General features: G+C 35.4%; 1 protein-coding gene across 3 annotated transcripts in view; it reads right to left on the reverse strand.

Moving 5' to 3' along the window:
- Window positions 1–3,291: 3,291 nt before the first annotated feature.
- C15H1orf185 (chromosome 15 C1orf185 homolog) overlaps window positions 3,292–22,452 on the reverse strand; it is a 33,289-nt gene continuing 14,128 nt past the window's right edge. For 2 of the 3 annotated variants that reach the window (XM_025420118.3, XM_025420119.3), the window contains exons 3-5: window positions 12,866–13,001; window positions 5,559–5,595; window positions 3,292–4,009 (exon numbers count right to left, since the gene is read on the reverse strand). In XM_025420118.3, the coding sequence (XP_025275903.3) occupies window positions 3,615–4,009; window positions 5,559–5,595; window positions 12,866–13,001 (568 nt within the window). In that variant the 3' untranslated portion in view covers window positions 3,292–3,614. Of the gene's footprint in view, window positions 4,010–5,558; window positions 5,596–9,688; window positions 10,003–12,865; window positions 13,002–22,452 lie in introns of all 3 variants that reach the window. The other variant, XR_007402347.1, reaches the window with a different exon arrangement.

Consider the following 22,452-nt stretch of genomic DNA (forward strand, 5'->3'; position numbering starts at 1 on the left):
ATCCAGTGGTCTGGAGCATGTCTGGATATCCCAAGGTGAAGGACTAGTTGTTGCATCTGATACTTTTAACCACTAAAAAAGAGGCACAATGCGTATTGGGCTCCTTTGGATAAGGGAGGTAACATATACTTCATTTGGATGTGCTACTTGGACCCACTTACTGGGTAACCTGAAAGAAGTTCCAGTTCTGAGTAAGGCCTGGTAGAAAGCTCTGCAACAGATCCAGGCTGCTAAGTTAGTTGTCCTACCACTTGGGCCATCTGGCCCAGGAGATCCGTGCTATGTGAAGTGTTTGGAGCAAATAGATATACTCTCTGGAGACGCTAGTAGGCAACTCTAGGTTAAGGAGAGTCTATAGGATTCTAAACAAAACTGTTATCACCTGCCAATAATTATTCTTTTGGAAACATCCTCTGGCTTACTATTAGACTAGTAGGGACTTAACATGCGACCGTGGCCACCAACTTAGTTTTGAGTTCAACTGTTCACCATGAACTGGTGTTGTCTGATTTGCTAAGCCACAAAGTTAGGCATACAGATCTACACTCAATTACAAATGGCCTTAGGATGTATAAAATTGAATTTGAGCAGATTCTTAAGGCACAAAGAAACTATATGAGAAAATAGTTAAGATACCTGTGGCTCCTACTACTGCCACATGGTCTTCTCCCTCTCAACACATATCTAATGGCATCAAGTATAGTTATTTATCACTGGTTGACTGAGAAAGAATATACTTGATCCTGCTTTTCCGATAGTTCTACATGGTATTCCAGCATCATCTCAAAGTTCACAGCTGGAGTCTAGAGCCCTGCTCATGCATGGCCTTGATAGGCAGTGGTGAAAGTCTCAGTAGGCATAACTTTGAGCAGTCAACTAGTTGTATAGCCTGGAAGGAAAATGTTTAGAGGTGTAGATTTTTCCTGATTCACTGGCAGTGGGTAATGGTTTGGCTGAATGGTTGGGGACTTGTAAGGAATACAATTGGAAAATCAGTGACAAGAAGTCTAGGAAAGATATATGTAGGTAAGTTTCTCTGAATGGACACAGAATATGAATATAAATGAGTCTCATGCAAATGCTCCCCAAAGAGCAATATCAGAAGAAATGTTATTAAGTGGTTACAAGATGATCTATTCCATGGGTGTCGGTCTCTTTCAAAAGCCTCCTTGCTACTGCTATAAACTGTCATTTGTCACTGACTCAAGAGACATGAAACTATTTAAGGCTAACTTGTCAGAGGGCATGAATGGTAAAATCTCATATCTTTCACCGTTCTGGAAAATAAGATTGTTTAAGACTGGTGTAATTTCTTTTTTAAATAATTTTTTAAAAATCTTATTCATGAGAGACAGAGAGAGAGAGGCAGAGACACAGGCAGAGGGAGAAGCAGGCTCCATGCAGGGAGCCTGACAGGGAACTCAATCCTTGGTCTCCAGGATCACGCCCTGAGCTGAAGGTGGCGCTAAACCGCTGAGCCACCCGGGCTGCTGGAAGACTGGTGTAATTTCATATGTACTATTCATCAGTCTTTTCATGAGAAACACAGAGAGAGAGGCAGAGACACAGGCAGAGGGAGAAGCAGGCTCCCCCTGGGGAGCTTGATGTGGTATTCAATCCCAGGACCCCAGGATCACGACCTGAGCTGAAGGCAGGTGCTCAACCATTGAGCCACCCAGGGATCCCTCATTAGTCTTTTCAAAGAGAACAATGTATATACCTATGATATAGAATAACATTTTAATAAACAAGTAAATGTATTAAGTTTGAGAAGTTAATTCCATCTATTCTATCATAATATAACTATTAATTTATATGCACAGATCTCTTTCTCATTTGTAATGACAAGAACTGGGTTAGGATGCTTTGGTTGTAATAACAAACAAAACTCTTTCTACTTTATGCAAAAAAGGATAATTTATTACAAAATTACAAGGGTACCTTACCAAAGCCCAGAATAAGAGTTAAAAACAGGACACTAAAAAATGTCAAATCTTGCTAGCTTAAGCAAACAGGGGAATTTATTATTAGGATACAAGGGTGCCATACCAAGCCAAGGGCAGTCTTCATAAAGGACTGGAAGAAGGAAATGGAGGACTATTAGAAAGCCAAGAATCACATTCTCTCATCTCCGTTTTTTACTTTCCAAGTGATTTACTGCTCTCTTACTGCAGATTTATTACTTTTCCTTCACAAACTGCAAGGTGGGACATGGCACCCCATAGCTCCCCAGTTTGTTTCCTCTATCCCAAAGACTAGTCAGATCAAAGCCAGAATCTCTTATCTCCAACCCCAAATTCCCAGGAATGTTTTAGCATTTTACCAAAATTAGAGAGGACTTTTCTAGGATAGGTAGTAAGACATAAGATGGTAGGACACCAAGAGACAGAGAACAATTTACGTATATTCTGTTCCTTACAGACGCTGAGCTGAAATAGCTTATTTAGACATAGGAGGTGGATATTAGAGAGATGTTCTCACAACTGATAACTAGCAGAAATGATGAGGTGCTTCAGAAGAGAGAGGTGTTCTAATCCTTTTTAATATTTCCCATGGAACAGAAATGATAGGCCTGGGCAATACTTCTTTCTTAATCGAGACAAGTTTCTTTTCATTTATTGTAATAGGTATGATTTATCTATTGGGAAGATATGTCCAGGTGTTGGTATGAGTGACTTAAGCACAAAAGTCATTATAATTAAAAAAAAAGTTATTATAATTAATCATTTTCCCCCAAAAGAGACTAATTACATGGGGAGTATTTAGGAGAAAGGGGGGAAAAAGACTAATTTCATGGTGTGTATCAGAAATCCTTTAGGGCCAAACATAGACATCCAACCAAGGGGCTCTCAGATTATCTTCATTAAGAGTTTTTAGAAAACTCATCAAACTCAGTAAATTTCCTTCATAACTCATTTGGAATTATTCCTAATAAAATGATAAAAATATGTAAAAAAAAGAAGGGGGGATCTCTCAGATTAGGGAGGAACTCTGATTCATCTAGCTTGAATCAACTGCTTAAGAACATAGCTGCCCACATGTCCATCATAGTGGAATAAGGATTGGGAAACCATTCTAAGAAGCACATATAGGAAAGGGCAAAGAAAATTATTTTCTGGATTTTTCAGTGTTCCAGGCTCCCCTTAAAGAGCAAAATTATATTGTTCACCAAAATCATGACAAAATAAATTTGAATGGTAGGAGATTTATGTACTTAAAAATCAGAAATGCTGATGGAAGTGTTCTGCTCGGCCCACCCAGATTGAAATAAAATTGAAAATGTTAAAAGTATAAGGAAATGCTATGAATGTTTTATTCCAAAATCTATTTGTGCTGAAGATTTCTTAAAGTATTTCTCTTGTATGTTGAAGTACATTCATGTTATATATTATGTCCTTTGATGAGATACAAGGAGTTAAGCTTAATGTTCATGATGTCACTCTATTCTTCCTATAATTTTGTTTCTAGAAATAAGAATTGGTGAGGGAAGTAGGACCACTCAACGGTAAAGGACAAGAAAAGTAATAGTATGAGCATGTTAAGAAACTCAGAAGCTGGTAATTTAGTTTTAACTTTCCATGATTTCAGTGTAACAAAGTTTCAAAAGAAAAAAGTCATTCAATATTGTGTTGAAGGTTTTGTATTTCAACCTCTGTATGTCTTCGTGAAAATATTTCCTTAATGCTGTCATCTTTCTGATCATCATAAAGTGTCATATTCAGTTCATTTTCAGTACAGTCTTCTAATGAAATTGTTGACAGGTATGAAAATACTTTTTCCATTAGAGGTTCCCTGAGAAAAGGCATTGTAGAGCTCTTTTTTGCTAGAGTATCATCAGAAAACCAGTCATCAGCTGCTTCTATACTTTGGCTGTAATAAGAATCAGATGGTAGTGTTGATAAACTTAAGGTAACACTGCTGGGATGTGTTGCCGAGCTAGTCTCTGAGGGGTCACAAATGACCTTTTTTGTTGCAAAGCAGAATTCATCTTTAGTGTGATCTTTAATCGCTGTAAAAGAAAAATAGATTTGCTATTAATATTACATATTCATGAGCCAAATCTTACTTATAAGGACAATGTTTCTTTTTAAAATTCAGACTCGTTTTAGGGTTAAAATGGTTAGGAGGATGCAATAGTGAAAATTCTGAGTTGCTATCATCATCTGTACAATGTTAAATATGCAATTGGGGATTAATAATTTCATAATAATCAAGAGTAGAAAAGGCTAGTCTAAAATCAACCTGTTTTAATAGGAGAAGATTCTAAGCAGGCTAGAAAGCTCAGTTCTGGAATGTCCCTTAATATCAGAAAACATAGTTTCTTAAATATTTATAGATAAGTATTGCCTTATTTTTAAAAATAAATTTAAAAACACATGCCTCTGTAAGAAGGCAGATTACAGATTGTTTGGTCAATAGTAGGAAGGACCTATGGGTTGGCTTTACACCACTTAAAGTAACAACTAACATTGTTAGAGTGCCTTAAAATATGCAAAGCAGTTTGATATATTGCCATATCTCATTTACCTTCTCAATAACTTTTCAAGGTAGTTATTATTCACAAAGGAGAAGATCGAGATTTAGAGACTGATGACTCATCACAAATCAGATACACAATAGACTTCATCTAGACTTCTAGTACTCTAAGACTCATGCTTCTCCTATTACATTAATTATGCTGCACAGTTGGTATTTAAAAATGTTAAGTTTTAGAAAATATCACACTATATAGTATCCTAAGTATCTTTTATGATATGTTATATATATTGGCCTTTGATATTAATGTATAACAGAAATATTATGTAGGAGGGTAATGTTTTGAGGTACTAAGACATAATATGCAACATCTGGAGGATTATAAAATCCTTATGTCTTTTGACCCTCCAGGATTATTATATGGCATTGACGATGATACTTTTTTTTTCTTTTTAAGAGGAGGAGAGAGAGAGAAGGAGGGGAGAGGTGGAAGGAAAGAGAGAGAGAGAGAGAGAATCTTAAAGAGGCTACATGCCCAGTGTGGAGCCCTATGCCAGGCTCAGTCTCACAACCCTGAGATATGACCTGAGCTGAAATTAAGAATTGGACACTTAACCAACTGAACCACCTAGGTGCCCCTGACTATGATACTTTTGTGTATAAATAAGGAACAAAAATTTGTTTCACATTTTAATTTAAGATGTGACATTGCAACTTTTTGTTGTTGTTGTTTTTAAGATTTTATTTATTTATTCATGAGAAATACAGAGAGTGAAGCAGAGACATAGGCAGAGGGAGAGGCAGGCTCCCCCCAGTGGGGAGCCCAATGCGGGACTCAATCCCAGGATCACGACCTACACCAAAGGCAGATGCTCAACCACTGAGCTACCCAGGTGCCCCAAGTTTTTGTTTTTTAAGAAATAAATGCCCACCCACATACTAACACATTAATGCTTCCCTTCAATTTCCATGATATTAAAAGAATATTTAGATAACATTTAGGTAGGCCTCTTCATTCTTTAAGATACAAATTGCTCTAAGTTGATTATGATTTCTTCTAATAAATTGTTGAGAAAAATTACCTTTTATACGTGCTGTTTCCTTTTTTCTTTGTTCCTCCTACATAAAAAAAGTTATTTGTATTTAAAAACTGGTTTCTAGGTAATTTCTTTAATATATTTAACATATTTATATAATAATAATTTATTTTAACATCATAATACATTTTTGATGGAATGTTTTTTTTCCATGATATGAGTTTATTTCACCAAAATATATTTACAGAAAAAAAAAAGTGTTTAGGTATCATCTGGAAAGAATGTGAATTGGTTCAAGAAGGCAGTCTCAGGATAGGGAATGGAAGGGTGAAATAGAGTTCATCAGGATTATTTCTCTCCCTCCCAACTAACTCAGAGTCATTTGTTAGAACTAGAAAGGGCTAAAAAAGTAATTAGAATTCCTAGACTTACTCATTCCATTAACCACCAACAACAAAAAAGTGAATTCAGGCTGAAGACTTTTACTAAAATGCAACTATTCTTTTGAAGCAAATAAAACAGTTGCTCAAACAATACATTCCAGATGTGTTCTAGGAACTGTCATGGTGTAGTAGTTCTCAAACTCCAGGGCATCAGAATCACCTGGTGTGCTTATTAAAATGCTGATACTTGGACATAATATCAGACTCTACTATTTAACAGATTCTCTGGCAGGGGTTTTGGGGTATGCATTGTAACATACAAGCAGTTCTGATTCAGTCTTTCCTTAGACCACTAGATAAACAGTGGGCTACTGCATAGGGTGTTTGGGATGGAGTGTGTGTGGGGGGAGAGATAATGACATTATCTTCTTGTGTTTTGGGGGAACAGTGTTAATACTCCATGCTGATCTGATTTGTCTTGTCCCCCAAAATGGTTTGTTTCGGATATACATATATATAGGGTGTGTGTGTGAGGGCATGTGTGTGTATATATGTCACGTGTATACACACACACACACATATGTATATAGAATAACATATAAACACTTTTTTTCAGAATCAACTTTCTTATTTGTCACTTTAATCTTTTATAAATATAAATGCCAGTATAGGCTCCTGACTTACCTTACCTGGATCAATTCAATTTGTGACTCCTATATAAATTATATTAGAACGCTGCCCCTCAGACTTTAATGTGCCTATGTCTTACCTGGGGAGTTTGTTCAAATGCAGGTCTCAAGTGGGGTCTGAGATTGTGCATCTCTAATAGATGTGACCAGGTAATGACAATCTCACTGGTCTGAGGACCACAGAATAAGGCCCTAGATGATTGAAATTCCACCCAAACTTAAGGGAATAGCAAAATGAACATTCTTACATATTGCTGCCCATTATTAGGAAGAATTTTTCTTGAGGGAAATATAACAAATCTACTTCTAGAAATGTATTATTCCAAGTTAATAATTTTGGATTTGTGTAAATATTCAGTTGCCAGAAAGTCTTTTACAACATTGCTAAGCTTTTTTAAAATCTTCATTTTAAAATTCTTAATGCAAAGAAATACTTAAATGTATTGATTCATAGATACTAATACAATAAATATTCTTCCACCTATTAAAAATAATGCTATAGTTTCAGAAGTAAGAGCTCGAAAAATGACAGATACATATAAAAAAGAGAAACAACCTTGAAAGGAGTTCCCATTGGTTAAATTTGGAAAAATTTGAACATCAAAATAAGTATAACAATGGATTATCATCTGCTGAATAACATACAAACCCATAAGTCTACACAAATTAAAAAATAAAATAAAGAGAGCTTTTTTCTTATAGTAGAAAGCCAAATGACAAATATAGATGGAAGTAGTAGAATGGTTTTATTTATTTACCAGCTATTAAGCTGGTAAGTAGAGTTTGATGAAGAAAAGATATTTACATGGTTACAAAGTGTCATCACACAGATTATTTAATTGTTAGGGTAAAAATAGGAATAATACAATGGGTGAAGAACAGATATCATCCTGATTGTGTGATCAACTAAAATCATTAGAGGAAGCAGATGAACATTGTATGTCTTCAGAAGTGATAAAATGAATCTGATCACAAGGAAAGTCAAAATGAGTCTATGATTTATAAAATAACTGACTGTATTCTTCAAAAATGTCAATATCAGAAAAACAACAAAAGGAAATTTTAAAATATTTTGAACTGAATAATGATGAAAACAAAACATAAAAATTGGTGGGATGCAGCAAAAGCAGTACTTAGAGGAAAATTTAAACATTAAATGTTTATATTATAAAAGAGGAAAACTCTAAGAATAATAAAATTGCATATTCCTAGCAAGACTGATTTAGGAAAAGAGAGATATAATGAGGAATAAAACGAGTGCCATTATTAAAGATTCTACAGACATCAGAAGGATAATAAGTGGATACTATTAAAAACAGAAGACATTTCACAGTTGTTTTGTGACCAGAATAACTGTGATTTTAAAATCTAACAAAGAGGGGCTCAGTCAGTTAAGCATCTGCCTTCAGCTCAAGTCATGATCCCCGGGTCCTGGGATTGAGCCCAGCATCAGTCTCCCTGCTCAGTGGGGAGTCTGCTTCTCCCTCTGCCACTCCCCCTGTTCTTTCTTTCATGTTCTTTCTTTCTTTCTCTCTCTCTCTCAAACAAATAAATAAAATCTTTTTAAAAATCTAACAAAGCTATTACAAGATAAAATTGTAGAATAATGTCCCTCATGATCATAGATGTAATAGTGATTTAAAATATATCAGTAAATCAAATCCAATGGGGTTTATTCCAGGAATACAAGCTTGGTTTAACATTTGAAATACATTGTAATTCACATTAACAAAAGAGAAAATCCATGTAAACAATGTCAAAAGATGTGGAAAAACCATTTGGCAAAATTCAGCAAACTTCATGACTTAAAAAACAAAACAAAAAAATCTCTCATTAGACTAAGAATAGAAGGGAATTTCCTTGACCTGATAATATGCATCTACAAAAATTCCATAGCTAACCTTCTACTCACTGATGAAGAGTTGAATGTTTTCTCTCTGACATCAGGGATTCAAAAAGGCTAACTGTTCTCAACACTTCTAATTCATCATTATATTGGAGGTCTTATCCAGTATAACAAGATGAGAAAATAAAATAAAAGCATAAAGTTTGGACAATAAGTAAAATTGATGTTTTTCATAGATGATATGATTGTGTTGAAGAAAATCCTATGGAGTCCACAAAAAAAAAAAAAGCTGCTAAAAGTAATAAGTAAATTTATTTATAAAGGTCACAGAACACAGGTCAACATAAATATCAATTTTAATAAAGATTGCAATTTGCTCCAAACTGATCTATAAACTGAATATAATTTCCATCACAATCTCAACAAGATTTTTTGTAGCTAGAGATTAATTTATCTTAAAATGTATATGAATAGGCAAAAAAGAAAAACAAAAAAAAAAACAAAAAACAAACAAGAAAACCAAAAAAAAAAAAAAAAGAAAGAAAGAAAGAAAACCCAAATATTGAAAAAGAAGAATGAAATTAGAGGAACCATCCTGCTCAATTTTATGAGTTACCATGTAGCTTGAGTATGGTACTGGTAGAAATAGACAGAGGTCAACAGTACAGACAGAGAATCCAGAAATAGACCTACACATATTTGCCTAACAGATTTTTGACAAAAGCTGCAAAATCAATTCAGTGTAAAAAGGATAGCCTTTCCAATAAATAGTGCTGGAACAATTAGACATCAGTAGCCAAAAAAATGAATTTTGACTTAAACCTCACACTTTATTTTAAAAATTAACTAAAAGTCGATCAAAGAAATATAAAATATAAAACTTACAGCAAAATAATATTGAGAAAGGACAAAGTTGGAGAACTTCCTGAAATTAAAACTTACTTCAAAGCTGCAATGATTAAGATGTAGTACTGATATAAGGACAGATATATAGATCAATGAAATAGAACTGATATTTCAAAAATAAACGTTCACATTTATAGTCAATTGATTTTCGACAAGTGTTCCAAGACAATCATTGGGGAAAGAATAGTCTTTTCAACAAATGGTGTTGGGACAACCAGATATGTACGTGCAAATGAATGAAGTTGGGCCCATACCTCACACCATATACAAAAACTAACTCAAAATAGATCAGACACTTAAATATAACTATTAAAACTTTTAGAAGAAAATATAGGCATAAATCTTTACCACCTTAGAGAAAGGTTTTAGACATGACACTGAAGCTTTTAATCTTGATGAAGTCCCAATAGTTCATTTTTGCTTTTGTTTCCCTTGCCTCCATGTCTAAGTAAGAAGTTGCTAGAGCCGATGTCAGAGAGGTCGCTGCCTGTGTTCTCCTCTAGGATTTTGATGGTTTTCTGTCTCACATTTACATCTTTCATCCATTTGGAATGTATTTGTATGTGTGGTATAAGAAAGTGGTCCGGTTTCATTCTTTTGCTGTCCAGTTTTCCCAACACCATTTGATGAAGAGACTGTCTTTTTTTCGCATTGGATATTCTTTCCTGCTTTGTCAAAGATTAGTTGACCATATTAGTTGTGTGTCCATTTCTGGGTTTTCTATTCTGTTCCATTGATCTATGTGTCTGGTTTTGTGCCAGTACCATATTATTTTGATTACTACAGCTTTGTAGCATATCTTGATATCTGGGATTGTGATACCTCCAGTTTTGTTCTTTCCTTTGGCTATTTGAGGTCTTTTAATTTTAGGCTTATTTGCGAAATGTAAAAATTGATTTGCTCATAAAATAGAATACTGTAAAAAAAGTCTATAATAAACTATGAGTATATATATGTTTACATGAATCTCAGAAACAGTACATAACCTACATGAATCTCAGGAACAGTACAAAAAAGTAAGAGTATACTAGACATGTAGTCTAAAAATATGTAAAACTTAATAATACATTGTTCAAGGATCTACAGTATTTGTGGTAAAGCCATAAAGAAAAGCAAAGAAATGATTAACTGCAATTATAGGATAATGGGTCGAAGGGTGGGGATATTGACTCTAAGAGATAAATGAAGACTCAGGACACCTCAAAGGTAATGGTAATATTCTATTTCTTATTTTGGGTGGTGGGTATAAATAATTACATTTATTAGTCTTTAAGTTGTTTGTGGGTATTCTTTTGTTTGTATACTGTATTTCACAATAAATGCTTTTTTGGAAATTAAGCTTTAATTCTATATATTAAGCCATATCTTTTGTTACAATTTTCATTATCCTGACTACTTCTAGGAGGTGACGAAGAGGCTGATACACAGGCAGAAACTGAGATGAGAAAAAGAGGGATGATATGAAAAAGAATCCTTTGGTACTTAAATTGATTGTGGATGAAGTCAGCACTACCTTATTCTTTTCCTACCATATTTTCATACTACGTTTTGTTCTTTTTTTCTGAATTAGGTTCCTATCAGTGACTATCAAGAGTCCTGAATAATATTTTAATTGTATATTATTTATCTCTCCCATTAGACTATAAATTTCATGGGAACAGGGACTCTTATCTTTCCTGTTCACTACCAAATTTCCATTTGCCTAGAACAGTACCTAGCATATATGCCTTTATTAGGTATTTGTTGAATGAAAAATAAACAGTACTACTATATGTGCACTTCTTCCATCATAGCACTCATGACATTTTTGTAATTGTCTGTTTGTCTGTATCTATCATTAGGTATGAAGACATCATTATACTGAAGTACCTAGCAAAATGCCTAGCATGTGATGGATACTCAGTAAATTCAATTATTATTAAATCCTGCATAGAAACATTTTTCTCTGAATGAAATCTCAATTTCAAACAATCTTTTTTTTTTTTTTTTTTTTCAAACAATCTTTTATTTCAAAGTCAGAGCTATTAATCTTTAGAATTGATTTGATCATTAAATCCACCTGCTTAAAACCCTTCAGTAGTCATAATGGTAAATTTGTAATGTGCTCACTATGTGAGCATAATTCTGAGTGTTTTTTTTACATACTAATTAATTTACTTCCCATAACGATTCTTTAGAGATGAAATCATCCTCATTTACAGATGAGGAAACAGACACACTGAAGTTAAGTGATTTGCCTAAGATTACACAGCTAGTAGTGGTAGAGCCAGGATTCTAACCTGCATTAACTGGCTTTACAGTCTATGCTCTTGACCATAATCCCATAATGCCTCCAGTGGATCTGTAAAGCCTATGGAGTAAAATCCCAAACCCCAGGCTATAAATGAGTTTTCTCATAACCTTATCTCCAGGATCATCCCCCACCACTTCCCTCTGTGAACTCTAGGCCCCAAACATTGTAACATTTTTACTGAACATGTTACTTTCATAGCTGCAAGCCTTTGAACACAGAATGGATGTCCTTCACTCTCTTTCCTCCTGGCAAACTTCTATTGGTTTCTCAAAATCCAGCTAAAAATTTCTCTGTGAAGCTTTCCTGAATTTATGCTTCCTTGTCTGTATTTCTTCAATTTTGTGGCTCTTACCACATTATGTTGTAATTTTTAGTTTATGTTTTTCTTCTCTACTAACTTTGGGCTCATCTAGGTCTGAACTCATATCTTTTTTGTTTATGTAGCCTCAGTGCCAAAACTAGTCATATTTAAGACACTTGAAAAATATTTGTTAAGCAAGTGAACGCTGAGTTCAACTTGAGTTCAATATTCAATATGTACTATGAAACTTTGATATCCTATCAATTTGTTGCTATTTACTAATGCTATCATAATAATAATGATACCATAAACCACTAATATTAGTTTTGTTTAGTTATATCACAGTTTTAAATTTCTGTTGGTATCTCCCTTATTTTACTTTGTCCATGTAACACTGTTTTGACACCACATAACAGGAAGTTAACTATGTGTCTGGCTTTCCCACTTTTATTATTCTAGCATATCTTATCATCCTTAATAGGGGGTTCCCAGAGTTTAGAATGCAACGAAGTCTTAATAAATCCTTGTTAAATTGTACTTAATTTCAATTAGTTGGTTTTGTTAAATTATTTGGTTATCTGAGTATCCTCTTACTTCCAAATCACTTTCCTAAAATAGGCCTGGTAATTTTGCTTTGCTTTTCTTACACCATTTATCTTAATTCCTATAGCAATCTCAATAAAAGGAGTATAGGTTCTCAGGCTAGAGATATACAGAAGCAATTATAAAAGCAGACATTTTCAATTAGCTTTTCAGTTTCCTATAATATAAAAACTAACTAGCTTAGGTAATTTAAATTTAGCTCCATGTTACTATCTCTCAAATTTAAAAATAACAGTGGATACTCTGTCCTTCAAATTTAAAGACAACAATGTTAATGACATAGTATCATATAAATTATTTGAAAAGATTTCTATAAAATATTATACACTACCTGTAATTGGAATCCTCCAGTGTGAAAATTTCGAGAAATAAAGACACATTGAGAATGAGCTTTAATATTTGCCTTTGATGATCTTTGCCTGCATCTCTCATCAGTTGCTTTAAATTTGGAATTTTGAAATATTTCTCTGAAAAATATATGGTAGAGAATATTATTAAACATGAGTTCCATTATAAACCACTTAAACTATTATTTCCAATAGTTATACACAAAGGTTCAAAATAAAAAATATTACTATATTCTTATTTTTATAACACAAACCAAAATATATATTCTCTTTTCATGTTACTGATTCATTACACCTATTTTATTCATAGAATACAAATTTTTAAAAAATATTTTATTTATTTATTCATGAGACACACACACACACAGAGGCAGAGACATAGGCAGAGGGAGAAGTAGGCTCCATGCAGGAAGCCTGATGTGGGACTTGATCCTAGGACCCCAGGATCACAATGTAAGCCAAAGGCAGACGCTCTCGTGGAGGTTAAACACTATTAAGGAAGACAGATATTAATAAAACACTGACAAGAAAATGAAAAATTATGATTTTGGAAAACGTTGTCAAGGAAGGGTGCCTGGTGTACTGTGGGAATATGTAGCAAAGAGAATAAATCTGGTTAGAGAGGTTAGGGAAGGCTTTTCTGAGGAAAAAGATGCTTGAATTGAGCATCTGAAGTAATAATAAGCTATTAGGTAGAGTATTGTGAAGGAAGGGAGGTGCAGAAGAAAGAATATTCCAGTCAGAAAAAATATCAGTATAAAGACCTAGGGGCCAGATTAGGATAGTGAAGCAGAAGCAGTGAAAGCAAGAGAAAGTGGGAGATGAAATGGGCAGACCATGTAAGGCCTTAAAAGTCGTATCATTTGTCTTTATCCTAAAAGCAATGGGAAGTCCTTTATAATATAATGAGGATGGGATGAAATGGTTGGGTGACTTGATTAGAAATGTGAAGAGATATAATGAGGACAATAGTGAAGGTAGAGGGTCAGTTATACTGCAGTAATCTATATGAGGAATAATGATAAATGAGATGGGGGCACTGGTAACTGAAAGAAAAGGACAGATTTGAGTGATTTATGAGGTAAAATAAAAAGAACTTTGTGATGGTTCAAATTTGGGGGAAGTGTGAAAGAGAGAGGAAGGTATCTAGCATATCTTCAATCTTTAGAGAAAAACAACCCTTCTCCTCCAGCTACTTCTCCATTTATCAAGTCGCCTTCACCAAAAAAACAAAACAACCCATCTTCTTTAAAGAGAGGTCTATACTTGATTCAATTATCTTACATCCTTTTATTCAAATGTGAACTTTTGAGCCCATCATTCCACCAAAACTGTCAGAGATCAGCAATAACTTCCATTTGCCAAATTCAAAAATTATCTATCCTCATCTTTCTCAATTTAAGCACTATCAACATCATCTTCTCCTCCTTCTTGAAACATTTTCTATTTTTTTCTTTCTTTTTTTTTTTTAACTTTAAATTCCAGTAAACACACAGTGTTATCTTAGTTTCAGGTGCAAATATAGTGATTCAACAATTCCATACATCACCCAGTACTTATCATGACAAGTGCACTCCTTAATCCCCATCACTGGGATGCCTGAGTGGCTTAGTGGTTGAGCATCTGTCTTTGGCTCAGGGCATGAGTTCTGCATTGGGCTCCCTCTGGGGAGTCTGCTTCTCCCTCTGCCTGTGTCTCTGCCTCTCTCTCCATGTCTCTCAAGAATAAATAAATCTTTAAAAAAATCCCCATCACCTTTTCACCCATCTCCCCCTCACCTCCCTGCTGATAATCATCAGTTTGTTCACTATATCTGCTTCTTGGTTTCTCTCTCTCTCTCTCTCTTTTTTTTTTTTTTTTTTTGCTTTGCTCATTGTTTTTTACTTAAATTCCACATATGAGTGAAATCATATGGTATTTGTCTTTCTCTGACTTATCTTGCTTAACATTATACTCTCTAGCTCCATCTATGTCACTGCAAATGGCAAGATTTTATTTTTTATGGCTGAATAATATTCCATTGTCTATTATACCACATCCTCTTTATCCATATGTCAATCAAAACTTGGGCTGCTTCCATAGTTTGGCTACTGTACATAATGCAATGAACATGGGGTGCATGTATCCCTCTAAATTCATGTTTTTGGATTATTTTTGAGTAAATACCCAGTAGTGCGATTACTAGATCATAGGATAGCTCTATTTTTAAATTCTTTCTTTTTTAAATTAAATATTTTATTTATTCATGAGAGATGCAGAGAGAGAGGCAGAGATATAGGCAGAAGGAGAAGCAGACTACCTGCAAGGAGCCTGATGCAAAACTCGATCCCAGACCCTGGAATCATGCCCTGAGTCAAAGGCAGATGCTCAACTACTGAGCCACCCAGGTGACCCTATTTTTAATTTCTTGAGGAACCACCATACTGTCTTCACACTGGCTGCTCTACATTGCATTCCCACCAACAGTGGAAGAGGGATCCCTTCTCTCCACATCTCAACAACACTTGATGCTTCTTGTGCTTTTGATTTTAGCCATTATGACAGGTGTGAGGTGATCTCTCATTGTGGTTTTGATTTGCATTTTCCTCATGATCAGTGGTGTTGAGCATCCTTTCATGTGTCTGTTGGCCATCTGGATGTCTTCTTTGGGGAAATATCCATGTCTTCTGCCCATTTTTTAATTGGACTATTTCCTTTGTTGTGCAGACGGTTTTTATTCTGATGTAGTCCCAATAGCTTATTTTTTTCTTTTATTTCGCTTGCTACAGGAGACACATACCTAGAAAAATGTTGCTAGATCCAATGTCAGAAATTACTGCCTTTGCTCTCTTCAAGTGGTGCAGTTTCATTTTTTAGCACGTGGCTGTCCAGTTTTCCCAATACCATTTGTTGAAGAGACTTTCTTTTTCTCATTGGATATTTTTTTCCTGGTTTGTCGAAGATTAACTGACAAAAAATTATGGGTTTCTGTGTTTTCTATTCTGTTGCATTAATCTATGTGTCTATTTCTGTGCCAGTACCATACTGTTTTGATTACTATAGCTTTGTGATATAACTTGAAATCTGGAATTGTGATACCTCCAGCTTTCTCTTTTTCAAAATTGCTTTGGTTACTCAGGGTCTTTTGTGGTCCCATATAAATTTTATGATTTTTTGTTCTAGTTCTGTGAAAGATATTGTTGGTGTTTTGATAGGAATTGCATTAAATCTGATTACTTTGGGTTGTATGGACATTTCAACAGTAATTGTTCTTCTAAGCAATGAACATGGAATGTTTTTCATTTGTATCTTTAATTTCTTTCATCAATATTTTATAGTTTCCAGAGTAGAAGTCTTTCACCTCTTTATTCCTAGGTATCTTATTATTTTTGGTGAGATTGTAAATGGGACTCTTTTATTAATTTCTCTTTCTGTTGTTTCATTATTAGTGTATAAAAATTCAACAGATTTCTGCATATTGATTTTGTATCCTGTGATTTTATTAAATTCATTTATCAGTTCTGGTAGTTTTTTGGTGGAGTCTTTAGGATTTTCTATATATAGTATCATATCAACTGCAAATAAGAGTGAGTTTTACTTCTTTCCAATTTAGATGTCTTTTATTTATTTTTGTTGTCTGATTGCTTTGGCTAGGACTTCTGGTACTATGTTGAATAAAAGTAGTAAGAGTGGACATTCTTGTATTGTTTCTGACCTTAGGGGAAAGCTCTGTGTTTCCACTGAGGATCATAATAGCTGTGGGCTGTTCATGTATAGCCTTTATTATATTAGACTGAGGTATGTCCCCTCTAAACCTATTTTTTTAGGGTTTTTATCATGAATGAATGTTGTACTGTGTCAACTGTTTATTCTTTCTTTTATTGATGTTTATTCTTTCTTTTTATTCTTTCTTTTATTGTTTATTCTTTCTTTTATTGATGGGATGTATCACATTGATTATTTTGTGAATATTGAACCACACTTGCATCCCAGGAATAAATCCCACTTGGTTGTGGTGAGTGATTTTTTTAATGTATTGTTGGATTCTGTTTGCTAGTATTTTGTTGAGATTTTTCTGTTTATCCTTTCTTTTATTGATGGGATGTATCACATTGATTATTTTGTGAATATTGAACCACACTTGCATCCCAGGAATAAATCCCACTTGGTTGTGGTGAATGATTTTTTTAATGTATTGTTGGATTCTGTTTGCTAGTATTTTTTTGAGATTTTTGCATCAATGTTCATCTCTGATGTGGTTTTGATATCAGGATAATTCTGGCCTCACAGAATAAATTTAGAAGTTTTTCTTCTTCTATGTTTTAGAATGGCTTTAGTAGAAGAGGTATTAACTCTTCTTCGTTTGGTAGCATTCACCTGTGAACCATCTGGCCCTGGACTGCTGTTTTTTGGGAGTTTTTTGATGACTGATTCAATCGTCTTGCTGGTAATAGGTCTGTTCAAATTTTCTGTTTCTTCCTATTTCTGTTTTCATAGATTATATTTCTCTGAATTTATCCATTTCTTTTAGGTTGTCTAATTTTTGGCATACAGTTTTTCATAATATTCTCTTAAAATTATTTGTATTTCTAGGATGTTAGTTGTTATTTCTCCTTTCATTGGTGATTTTGTTCATTGGAGTCCTTTCACGCTCTCTCTCTCTCTCAGATGAGTCTGGCTAGAGGTTTATCAAATTTGTTGATCTTTTCAAAGAATCAGCTCCTGGCTTCATTGGCTTCATTGGCTTCATTGATCTGCTGTTCTATTTTTTTTAAGTTTCTATATAATTTGTTTCTGGTCTAATCTTTATTATTTCCTTTATTCTGTAAAACCTTTTAGGTTTTGTTTGTTGTTCTTTCTCTAGCTTCTTTAGGTCTAGGGTTTGATTTAAGATTTTTCTACTCATGAGGTAGGCCTATACTGCTATAAATTTCCCTCTTAGAATTGCTTTTGTTGGTGGGGGGTGGGGAGGTTGCCTGGGTGGCCCAGTCTGTTAGGTATCCAACTTTGGGCTTTGGCTCAGGTCATGATCTCAGGGTCATAAGATTGAGTCCACATCAGACTCTGTGCTAGGTGTGGAGCCTACTTAAGATTTTCTGTCTCTTAAAAATAGAACTGCCCTATGACCCAGCAATTGCACTACTGGGGATTTACCCCAAAGATACAGATGCAGTGAATAGGCAGGACACCTGCACCTCAATGTTTATAGCAGCAATGTCCACAATAGCCAAACTGTGGAAGGAACCTCAGTGTCCATCAAAAGATGAATGGGTAAAGAAGATATGGTCTATATACACAATGGAATATTACTCAACCATTAGAAACGATGAATACCCACCATTTGCTTCAATGTGGATAGAACTGGTGGGTATTACGCTGAGTGAAGTCAATCAGAGAAGGACAAACGTTATATGGTCTCATTCATTTGGGGAATATAAAAAATAGTGAAAGGGAATAAAGGGAAAAGGAGAGAAAATGAGTGGGAAATATCAGTGAGGGTGACAGAACATAAGAGACTCCTAACTCTGGGAAACGAACAAGGGGTGGTGGAAAGGGAGGTGGGCAAGGGGATGGGGTGACTGGGTGGCAGGCACTGAGAGGGGCACTTGATAGGATGAGCTCTGGGTGTTATGCTATATGTTGGCAAATTGAACTCCAATATAAAAATATACAAAAAAAATTTTCCCTCTCCCTCTTCCCCTGCTCTCATTTTCTCTCTCTAGCTCTAAAAAATAAAAATAAATTTAAAAATAATTCTTTTGCTGGATCCCAAAGATTTTGGACTATTGTATTTTCATTTTTGTTTGTTTCCATGTACTTTTTAATTTCATTTATTTCACGGTTGACCCACCCATTGTTTAGTAGCATGTTATTTAGCCTCCATGTATTTGTGGTCTTTCCAGATTTTTTCTTGTGGTTGATTTCTAATTTCATAACATTGTGGTGAGAAAAGATGCATGGTAGGACTTTGATCTTTTTTTAATTTCTTGAGGTTTATTTTGTGCCTTAATATGTGATCTCTTCTGGAGAGTGTTCCATGTGTACTTGAAAAGAATGTGTATTCTGCTGCTTTAGGATGGAACATTTTGAATATATCCATTAAATCCATCTGGTCCAGTGTGTTATTCAAAGTCATTGTTTCCTTGCTGATTTTCTGTTTGGAATATCTGTCCATTGATGTAAGGGGAGTGTTAAAGTCCCCTACTATTATTGTATTACTATTGAATATTTCCTTTATGCTTGTTATTAACTGTTTTATGTATTTGGGTGCTCCACTATTGGATGTGTAAATAATATTTGCAATCATTATATCTTGTTGGGTTGTTCTGTTTATTATTATATAGTGTCCTTTGTTTCTTTTTAGAGACTTTATTTTAATATCTATTTTGTCCAATAAAAGTATTGCTATTCTGGCTTTCTTTTGACAACCATTTGTACGATTAATATTTCTCCATCTCCTTATTTTCAATCTGCAGGTGTCTTTAAGTCTGTAATGAGTCTTGTGTAAGAAGCCTATAGTTGGGTCTTGTGTTTTTTATCCACTCTTGCACCCTATGTTTTTTGGCTAGAGTGTTTAGTCCATTTACATTCAAAGTAGTTATTGATAGGTAGATACATATTTATTGTCGTTTTGTTACTTTAATGGTTGTTTTTATAGTTTTTCTCTGATTCTTTTCTTTCTCTCCTTCATGGCTGGCTGGGGGATTTTCAGTGATATACTTGGGTTCCTTACTCTGTATTTTTTGCATATCTATTACTGTTTTTTGATTTGTGGTTACCATTCGGTTAATATGTAACATCTTTTACATATAGTAGTCCATATTAAGCTGATGGTCACTTATTTTTAAAGTCATTCTTTACTTCTCTCCTCTCTACAATTTAGATATTTGGAATCATTTTTATACTCTTTTATTTTGTGATTCTTATTTTTCTTATTCTTACTTATGGCTTTTGTTTTCCATCGCAGAGTCCGTTAAATCCTTAACCTTCCTTGTAGTTGGTTTAGTGGCCATGAGTTCTTTTAACTTTTGTCTGGGAAACTCTTTATCTCTCCTTCTATTCTGAATGATAGCCTTGCTGGGTAAAGTGTTCTTGGCTGCAGAATTTTCCCTTTCTGCACTTTGAATACATCACACTATTCTCTTATGGCCTGCAAAATTTCTGCTGAAAAATCAGCTGATATCTTTATAAGGTTTCCTGTATATGTAACTGTCTTCTTTTCTCTTGATATCTTTAAAATTCTTTATCATTTTTTTTGTCATTTTAATTACTTAGTGTTTTGGTGTGGACCTTCTTGATTGAAGTTTTGGGGGAGTCTCTGTGCCTCCTGTATTTGGATCTCTGTTTCCCCAGATTTGGGAAGTTTTTAGCTATTATTTCTGAAAAGACATTTTCTGCCTCCCTTTCTCTCTCTTCTCTTTCTGGTATCCCTCTAACATGTTATTATGCTTGAAGGACCCACTGAGTTCTATAAGTCTATTCTTGGGGCATCCCAGGTGGCTCAGCTGTTTAGCTCTGCCTTCAGCCCAGGTCATGATCCTGGAGACCCGGGATCGAGTCCCACGCTTCTTGCGTGGAGCCTGCTTCTCCTTCTGCTAGTGCCTCTGCCTCTCTCTCTGCATTTCTCTGCGTCTCTCACAGATAAATAAAATCTTAAAAATAAAAAAGAAAGAAGTCTATTCTCATTATGTAGTATTTGTCTCTTACTTGCTCAGCTTGATCGTTTTCCATTATTCTATCCTCCAGGTCACCGATACATTCCTCTGCTTCCTGTAGTGTACTATTTATTACATCCATTATATTTTTAGTTTCATTTATTGAGTTCATCTCTGATATGTAATTTTTTTATGTTTTTGTCAAGATTCTTACCGATGTCCTCCACCCTTTTCTGAAGTCCAGTGAGTATCTTTATGATCATTACTTTAAATTCTGTATCAGGCATCTTACTTATTTCTTTTTCTCTTAGATATCCTGCTGTGATTTTGTCTTGTTCCTTCATTTGGGACTCTGTCTCATTTGTCTACCTCTCTATGGCCATTTCTGTGTGTTATGAAAGTCAGCTGTATGTTCTGTTCTTGAAAGTAGTGGCTTTACAAAGAAGAGGTCCTGTAGTGCTCTGCAGTGCAGTGTCCCCTATTCACTAGAACCTGGCTCTTCAGAGGAGTCTCCTATGTGTGTTGCTTGCATCCTGCTATGGTGTCTGAGTCACTTTTCATTTCAGTCCAGACATCTGCACTGACTCTTTGCCTGTTGTGGGCTATGTTTGCTTTCTATGTTAGTGAGATCCAGGTAGGCCAGCTCTGAGGGGGTGTGACAAAAGAAGGGCTTGGGGGTGGGGCAGTGGTGTTAGCAAAATTTGCACTGAACCCCTAGTCCTATACCAGATCTCCCAAAGCCAAGTGGCGGCCAGGGTACAGCATATGAGGGTGGTGGTGGCCATCAGGGGCACTTGGTGTCTGGGCTGGACACATGAAGTGTTAGTAAAATTTGCATTGACCCACTAGTCCTAGGCTGGACCTCCCAAAGTGTGGTGGCTGTGAGGGCACAGCATGTAGAAGCACTGGGTAGGTACAGCATTGACAGTGTCAACAAAAATTGCACTGAGCCCAGGGCTAAGTCCAGCAGGCTTGGAGTTGTTGAGTCCTCAGGAGAACTCGTGGGCAAGCCACAGTACACCTCCTGCAGGTGATTTCACGTTTATGCTGGGGGCCAGGAGAGGAAAATGGCACCTGCCAGCTCCTTTGTTTCCAGAGAAATCTTCCAACACTCTCTGAAATCAGTATAAACAGATCTCCCTCAGTTCTGCAAACTGTCACTTCTATGTTGCCTTTCCTTGGGCTCTTTAAGGGTAAGGACTCTTTAAGGGCTCCCACTAGCCCTCTTTCAAAACTCTAGGCTCCACTTCCTGCTGGTTATACAACTCACAGAATTCAGCTGCTTTGGTTTTCAGGGCCAGAGGTTATGGAGAATTTGTTTTCTCCGTGTGGGATTCCTGGTGTTTTACCCTCTCTTAAGACTGCAGCTCTCTCCCTCCTATGGGCAGCTCCTGACCACAGTTTCTGCTCTTTCTAACCTCTTGCCATGCAGCTTCTTCACGTTTAATTGTGGAGTTTGTTCTGCTAGTCTTCGGGTAACTCTCTGGTTTATTGACTTGGATGTGAGTGATATCCAGTTGTAAACATGGGACAGGGTGAGCTTAGGGTCCTCCTACTCCACCATCTTCCCATTACCCCCGGAAACATTTTCTAATCTTGCCACCCTTGACAGTGTACCTTTCTGCTTTTTCTTCTCAGCATTGATTCTTCCTATTCATTTGCTAGATTTTTCATGTTGGAAGGACATAGTCTTAGGTTCTAACTCCTTCATTAGTCTCACCTAGTTCTATGGCCGTAGATACCCTCTACACATTGATATCCGAAATCTTCAGGCTTGAATTCTCTCCTGAAGTTCCTACATGTACATCCGAGTATTTGACATTTCTAATGGATTTCAACAGACTTTCAAGCTTACATCTAAAATGCAACTCCTAGTTTATCACTATTTCCTCCACATGCTCCCCTCTCTAATCATCTTCTCATCTCAGCAAATGGCA

The sequence above is a fragment of the Canis lupus genome, chromosome 15 (assembly GCF_003254725.2).
Source record: "Canis lupus dingo isolate Sandy chromosome 15, ASM325472v2, whole genome shotgun sequence".
NCBI classification, from domain to species: domain Eukaryota; kingdom Metazoa; phylum Chordata; class Mammalia; order Carnivora; family Canidae; genus Canis; species Canis lupus.